The sequence below is a fragment of the Anguilla anguilla genome, chromosome 13 (genome assembly GCF_013347855.1).
Source record: "Anguilla anguilla isolate fAngAng1 chromosome 13, fAngAng1.pri, whole genome shotgun sequence".
In the NCBI taxonomy this organism is placed as follows: Eukaryota; Metazoa; Chordata; class Actinopteri; order Anguilliformes; family Anguillidae; genus Anguilla; species Anguilla anguilla.
In genome coordinates, this window is record NC_049213.1 from 37,485,307 (window position 1) to 37,493,506 (window position 8,200).

An 8,200-nucleotide genomic window follows, 5' to 3' on the forward strand; every position below is an offset into this window, starting at 1 on the left:
CCAACAGGCCTCGCAGGGCCAAACAATGGCACCGTATTGGCTTGTGTGTGTGTGTGTGTGTGTGTCCGTATGGGGGAGGAGGGAGGAGGAATGGAAGGAGTTTTCTCCAACCTTCCTCTGGAGGAAGGGCCCCGTACGCACATCGTTTACACAGGTAAATAAGGCTCCATTATAAATACTAGCCGGAGTCAAATGGAGCAGGCATTCCTTTACACACACACATGCGCGTGCACACACACACTCTCGGTCTCGTATGCGCACACCCCCGCTGCCAGCGCAAGCATCGTCAGATGGGCTGAAGAGCGCTTTTTACTGGTAGAGTTCTGGGGAGAGTAGTCGTTAGGCTGCCAATCATAAAGTGCACCTTGTCCTATCGGCTGGGGGAGGTATAAGGACAGGGTCGCTCGCAGACTACGGGCCGCGCTCAAAAACCTTCCTCGCCTTGGAACCTGCCTGTGCCCCTGCGCCCCAGCACCGTCCCAGGACAGGACACCGAGGAGGTCCGCATCGAGTTTTGGGGGGGGGGGAGGCACACTTTTTGCGCCTTCACACTTCTGCAGAGGAGAGGGAAGCAGAACCAGGGCTCTGTCCTGTACCCCTCCCGGCGTCGAAAGATCCACTCACGGCTGGACAAGCACATCAGCGGAACTCACCTGGGCTCAGGTAAGCACGGACGGGGCACCTGCACTGTAACTGCCAACTGCCGAGGTCAAGGGTGGAGCAGCACACCGCAGCCAGCTTTAAAAGGATTGAATTCCGTTACTATTTTTTAAATTAAACCTAGCAACATACTGGATGCAGTGGCTTGGACTGTCAGCAGGTACTTGTAGCGTATCAGTGTATGGACCAAGAAAGATTTAAATCAAGGTTGGCTCAAAGCCCATGTGAGGTGGTGTTGATGTGCATGTGATCAGTGAATATGCCACTGGGCAATATATTGAATGCAAGCTATCTTCGTCCCCATTGAAAAACTAATTTTAGAAATATTATAACAACAACAGTGACAAGAAGACAAAGAATCGTAAGCATATGGTAAGTAAATGGAATTCAGGAAACAACCAGATTTATGTTTTACAGCAAGTTCATTCATATTTGACAAGGCCTGGCAGCTATTTTTTGTCTCAATGTGTTTAGTTTTATGTTGATGTTGGCTCATGATCTGTTGTTATGTTCATTTAAGCAGACTCTGCTTGAGTTGACAGAGCAAAGCTGAGCAATCTCAGGACAGTAAAATGACAGGTTTCCACTTTCATTTGATCACAGATAACGTGGGGTGGAACCGGACTGTGTCATTAGGACAAGTTTCCAGCAAATTACGATTCATCTTTTTCACCACCACTCAAAATCGCTGGTTCAGTACAGTATGCAAAACAGCCCGTGTCATTTTCCAGCTGAGGCCTTCAGGGTGGCACGTACGGAGGAAACAGCCAGACACATGTTTTACAGGAAGATCAAAGACGCTTGACAAGTCCTTTCAACAACCCCACTTTCCAAGCAGAGATGTTACTCAGCGTCGTGGGACAGAGCAGGGTTTCAAACGAAGGAACGAATCCTGCTACTAATTCTCCGTACTTGCGCTTTTAAAAGGTTATCTGTAGGTGCCCTGATGGTTATCAGCCAGTGTATTACATACAGTTACAGAGTGCAGGTCAAACTACATGCTTGAGGCAGATCATATCGCTTCTTCCAGCTGGTCAAGCTGTCATGTTTAATCATTACGTCTAATTAATTGCCCCCCCCCCCCAATGGGGGCATTTGAAAGGGGGGGCCTTCAAATGCCCCCATCCCACAGAACAGCACCCGAAATTGCACAATATTCAATTTGATATCAAAGCACATATTAAAAAATAGTACATTCAGATTTGTAATACCAACCATTGTAAACCTGCAGACAGACACACACACACACACATACACAAACACATGCTCGCTGACACCTACCCACACACTGTCTCACTCTTTCTCTCTCTCTACACATTGCACGCTATGTTGTAGTTTTATGTTTTGATTGCTGCTCTGGTTCATAATCTTAGACAAACACTCAGTGAATTATGTACAGTGTATCTTTACAATGTGAAATGAACGTGCACTGAACACCTGGTGAGTGTCGACATCACAGATAGAACATTACTCATTCATGCTGAAAGCTTTGTGGTGGGAAAAAATTTATTTCACAGAAAAGATTTACACATTCTTCCTGAATAGTGGCGCAGATTCCATTGATGCATTTATTCATATATTAAGTTCAGATATTAAAAATACCAGACAGTTATGCTACGACAGACTCTCTGTTCCCATAGTTCCTGTAAAGACACAAAATGTCCCTGCAAACCTCCATAAGTTGAACACAAGGCAAACAGACCAGCCTTGCAGTGCGTACACACACACACAACTTTAACTCTTTAATCAAATAAGTGAATGTTTCTTTGAAATTGAAGTGGAGGAGATGGGGGAAAGGAGGGCTTACGGTTCGGTTTTAATTACTAAGTTTCAATACTTTCTCTGTTCAACTGGGGAAATTCACACTGAATCTCCCAATCAATGCAATATAATACTTTAAATTGAACTACCAGTACTTCAAACCAATAGCTGTGTGCTTAAATGTACACACCAGAAACCTACGCCAACACCAACCTTTTAATGTCCATTATCTGTGTTTAGAGCAGCTTATGACAGCTGACCATACTGCTGGTTTCGTGAGCAAGGCTTTGTTTACAGTTTTTTTTTTTTTTTTTTTGGCCTTTCTAAACTGTTACCTCCTATTTCAATATGCAATATCTAATACCGAATTACCATTGAAGTGGCAGTTTGATGTCTGGGCACAAACACGGTTCTGTTTGGATTAACTGCGTCCCCACGCAGCCAAATGCGGCCATTTTTTTCACCCCTCCCCTACGAGACAGAAACCATCAGTTTAAAATCGAGCAAAATCGTCCCTCCGTGCTCGTAACCGAAATAACTGCCTGAACCTTAATTAAACGGTGTTCCGCGCTGGTTCCCAGGGAAACCGCTTTCCCCAGCTTCTATCTCCCAGTCCTGTCCCACACTGTCCATCCCCGCCTGACCCCGGCAGGGGAGCAGACCACACCCCAATTCCTTTGAAGCCTGTAACGTCTACTGAAGCGTAACCCAAGTCATTTACAGATCAGCCGAGAGCTTAATCCCTTGCCTGGAAGGTCTGTTTGGATCTTTCCCTCCCTCTTTGGATCATTCTTTTAGCCTTTCGGGCGGGGGGAAAAAGCTAATACTGAGTGTATTTGCTGGACTAACGGGTTTAGCTTAGCGCAAGCTGTTACGAGACCACAGCGCATTTATCAGACACACACACACACACACACGCACACTCTCACATTCCAGTCTGGATCAGCAGCTGTCTGCTGAAGCAGGACTGGCAGATCATTTTTTGGAAAGTGGGATAGGAGGGGGGTTGGGGAGAGGGGGATCAGTGACAGGTATGGAGTAATTTGCATGAAAGAGGGCGGGCCATTTTTGAAGAGACAGTCAGGGCTCCCCCTCTACTATCTTCCAAAATTAAAATCTCTGACCGGTGTGATGGATATAAAAGTGGGATTTTATATCAAGGCGATCAGACGATGGACCAAAGCAATGATGTAGTGAGTTGTTCACTGGTAGCCATCAGCAGTCTAATTGTGGGTGAATGAGGTACCTACACGCTGTACCTATGTCAGCTCTGTAAAGATATGCCTTCTGACTGGACTGCTTTACAAATTAAAGGCCTAATTTTTAAATTGCAACTGCCGTCTGATCTTTTCCCCTCTCAGAGAGGTGCAGGGGGTCATGGGGAACCCGGACGGGGGCATTGTCACGCACCCCTCCCTCGCCATCCTGGACGTAGGGGACGCCAAACCCCCCCGCGGCCTGCCCGCCGGTGCCCTTGAGCGCCACCCGCAGGGCGTTTACCTGTCCTGCTTCGACACGCTCCTCAGCGAAGACGTGGCCTGGCTCCTGAAGGCCCCGGAGGCCCCGGACGCCCCCCAGGCCCCCGCCGCGGGGCCCGAGCAGTGCCCCGTCATAGACAGCCAGGTGGTGTCCCCCGCCCAGGTGGAGCTGGAGGAGCAGGTGGAGGACGGCTCCCTGGAGCAGGTGCAGACCCTCGTCGTGGGGGAGGTGATGAAGGACATCGAGACGGCCTGCAAGCTGCTCAACATCACGGCAGGTGCAGTAGCGCTTTGCAGCCGGCTAGATGGCGCTGCAGTTCAGGGTTTTGTTGCTAATGTGAATTTTGACTAAGACGCCTGAGTCTATACTTGAATCAAAAAAAAAATGCTACCTCTTTCTGGAGATATAATTTGCCATAGAGGACATTACAGAAAATTTAAGCATTCGTTGATCTGGCTGATTAACCCATAAAGGTGTAGGATCACAAATATGTTCTTAATGAAGCATTCTAATGCTGATGTAACAATCACTGCTGGTAACTGAAAGTAATGGAGCTCTAGAACACTTAGACAATGTTTGGAAAACATTCCAAAAAACGTACACTTCAAAAGGTCAGAAGTTTATTGAGTCTGGGTCACAATCCATGCAGAAGAGAAGTCCTGGTCGTTGGGGTTGACTTTTTTCCCATTTCCCTCCCCTGAAAGATCCCATGGAGTGGAGCAGCGGGAACGTGCAGAAATGGGTGCTGTGGACGGAACACCTGTACCGGCTGCCCCACGTGGGCGGGGCCTTCAGGGAGCTCAGCGGCAGAGACCTGTGCGCCATGAACGAGGAGGACTTCCGACAGCGCTGTCTGCCGAGCGGGGACGTCCTGCACGCCCACCTGGACATCTGGAAGTCAGGTACGCAGGTGGGGCTCTTCTCTGGGGGTTGCGGGCTCAAATCTCAGTGACCTCAGTGCTGCTTTATCCTATTCAGGGCAAGCTGGCTGTGAATGGCTTCTGTTAGCATATAGTGCAGTGTGTGGCCCCACTGACCTGAGCGAGGATGTAACCCTGGTTGCAGAATACCAACAGTGCATTTCGAAATTGCATGGAAAATGGGGAAGCGCATGTATGAATTTTAAAATTAGATTTTGAGGAAATACTACTACTATGACAAACTACTCAAATACTAACACAACTCAGTATGGAAGGTGAAGTGCGGCATTGGCGAGACAGATTTACAGTCAAATCCAGCTACCCATCCTCCATTCATGGTCACCACATTCAGCATTCAGGGACATTCTCTCCCAGCAACGGCAGAATAAAAAAAGCATGGTTTGTGTTGGAGCAGTCCAGTGAGTGATTAGCATGCTATAACATTAGCCTGATATGAAGGTACAGTAAACCAGCCTACAGCCTTCAAAGCCCTTCAGAGTGAACCCTCATCACTGTCGGTACAACACCTGATTCCAGTGTTCCTACGTTTCAGCATCCAAACTGACTCCATCTCTTTCTTGTTCTTTCTTTGTTCCTCGTTCCCTCGTTCTCTCTCCTCCTCCCTCTTTAAATCCACTCAGCTGCGTGGATGAAAGCCCGGTGTACATCAGAAGATAACAAAATTGCCGGTAAGTTGAGCCTTTCTTTCAAATGTCAGAAATCAGTACCCGTGAGCTGACAGAACTGTGGGTGACTCAGACGCAGTGTGGTAGTTACTGCCCTCCTTTCAGTGAGACAGATGAGACCATCGTGACCTTTAACTTCAGCCCCATCGCTTCATCTATATGACATGTTTCATATTTTGTAAAGTATATTTTTATGTTGCAGAAAGTGAGGTTTCTCAATAAATTAATACTAGAATAATGAACTGTCCTTCCGTGTATTTTCTTAGTTGCTGTCACAGTTATCAGTTTTTTTAAATGCTTAATTTAAACATTTTTTGTAATGAATAACTAAGCCCCACCCCCAACATTCCTATTGGTTCTCCAGAAGGGGAGGAGCTATGGGCAGAGGCTGACTCCTCCTGCTCGGGGCAGCCCATCCACCTGTGGCAGTTCCTCCGGGAGCTGCTGCTCAAGCCCCACGCCTACGGCCGCTGCATCCGCTGGCTCCACAAGGAGAAAGGTGGGGCAGGACGAGGGGTGGGGTGGGGTGGGGGGGGGACTGGGGCAGAAACAGGGGGTGGGGCAAGGGTGGAGATGGGGGGGGGGGCAGGGGTGGAGGCGGGGGTGGGGCAGGGGGCAGGGGCGGAGATGGGGGAGCAGGGGTGGGGCAGGAGTGAAGATGGGGATGGGACAGAGGTGGGATGGAATAGAGGTGAACGGGACAGGGGTGGGACAGAGGTCTGGAGGTCAGGGAAAGTTGGGAGTTCAGAGACAGGGGTACAGTTTTGATTGCAGAGGGAATACTCCAGGGAGTCCAGCCTTGCTTATAAGTAAAAGTTTACCGCCAGTATCTTTTTATTATTATTATTATTATTATTATTATTGTTATTCTTATTATTATTATTATTACAGAGGCTGGATTACAGTGTGTACTGACCCATAATCCGCCCCACTCCTGCAGGCATCTTTAAAATCGAGGACTCGGCGCACGTGGCGCGGCTGTGGGGCCTGAGGAAGAACCGCCCGGCCATGAACTACGACAAGCTGAGCCGCTCCATCCGCCAGTACTACAAGAAGGGCATCATCCGCAAGCCCGCCGTGTCCCAGAGGCTGGTCTACCAGTTCCTGCACCCCGTATGAGCAGGGCGGGACGGAGGGAGTGGGCCGGGGACCGTGAAGAGGCTTCCCCCCCAAACTCCTGAGTACCCCTGCTCCGTCAGGGAAATGGTCTTAGACCAAAAAAAAACAAGCACACCCCCCGCCCCTCCCTCTCAGCTGGCTTGGGTATACACATGCACTCCAAAAGCTTTCATTTTACAGCGGATTGTCCAGGGGAGCGGGGGAGGCCAGAGCCATTGTGACTCATGCACACACTGCCTGTCGGTTGCCGTGACGCGACCAATCGCAGAAGGAGAGCCGGGTGGGAGGAGCCACAAAGGTCCCTGGTCCTGGTCCCTCCCACCAGGAAGGCCAGCCAGCCAATGGGAGGCTGACGGCACAACGGACAGCGAAATGACTGAAATCCAAAGTGCCCTTCCAAAAACGTCCCATGAACTGCTTCCTCTTTCGTTCTGTAGTTTAATTATATTTTTTTTAACCAGATTGTTTTTGGTCGATGTCTTGGCATGAAGGCCTTCATATTTGGAGGGAAAGGCATATTCAGTTCCTTACTTTTCAAACCTAAGATGGCAGCTGCCTTGTTTTTTCATCGCTTGGTTATGATGACCATATATTGAATTTTTTTTTAAAGAAGACAGGGGTGGCATGGCATATTATGAACATAATGCTAGGGTTTTTGTTTATATTTAGTCCATGGAATCAGCAAAGCTTAAGTGGACATTTTCAGGAGTTTAGAAATTCCCCCTGTACAGATATTTCAATCCCAATAAAAGGAAAAAGAGGAACAGCTGGTCAGCCTAATTACATTGCTGTGAGACCTGACCCTTTCATAGGAATGGTAGCACCCTTATGCAAGAGAAGGTCTTATTTCGCTTTTCAACATTTTATACTGATTTTTATTATTGGTTTACAGTGAGTAAATCATGACGATTCCCCACACATCTACACACTACAGAAGCTTTCATTTCTTTCTGAAAATGTGGCTGTCGATGTTGTGCTACCGTGTAGAGCTGGTTATTTCTGGCGGTTGTCCAGAAAAGCAAATGTATTTGAATGTATAATTTCTTGTTTTTGAATAACAACCCTGTTCACCTCAAGCCTGTTGGCATTAAACGCACTGCTTCACAGATCTCTGTTTTCATGCAACTGGTTATGAATCAGTTGTAGATACGTATATGGTGACTTTTTAAAAGTATTCACCCCCCACCCATAAACTTTTCCCTCATTCCATTCTGTTACATAATTTTCATGACTTAATTTTGTTACAATGGACTTAAAACCCTGCTCCTAAGAAGCTTCAAAACTTTGACAATCCTTATATAACCATCTCCAGTTTTTAAAAACATTTTTTTTTTACCTCTTAACACCTTCATCTCAAACTTCTATGTGCAGTTTCTTGCTTTTTCTGAGTGTGACTGATCTAATCGGCTGTTTAAGTTGCGAGACCTCACAAAGTCAGTGATCTTCACTCTGCAATCACGCAATTGAACACAGGTGAAATTCAAATCAATGTTAATGGACCTCGTTAACATATTTAATGAAAATAGAATAGACCTGGGCCCAATGTAGGATGTGAATACAAAAGGGGTGAATACT

The 8,200-nt window shown here is 47.4% G+C and overlaps 1 protein-coding gene across 1 annotated transcript; it reads left to right on the forward strand.

The window, feature by feature from the left end:
• The first annotated feature begins 217 nt into the window (after positions 1-217).
• LOC118210938 (SAM pointed domain-containing Ets transcription factor-like) lies at positions 218-6,748 on the forward strand. Its single transcript, XM_035387471.1, has 6 exons — positions 218-663; positions 3,783-4,177; positions 4,605-4,802; positions 5,462-5,509; positions 5,871-6,005; positions 6,447-6,748. The coding sequence occupies exons 2-6, from the start codon at positions 3,799-3,801 to the stop codon at positions 6,623-6,625; spliced, it is 939 nt and encodes a 312-aa protein (XP_035243362.1). The 5' UTR covers positions 218-663; positions 3,783-3,798; the 3' UTR covers positions 6,626-6,748.
• The last annotated feature ends 1,452 nt before the right edge of the window (positions 6,749-8,200 follow it).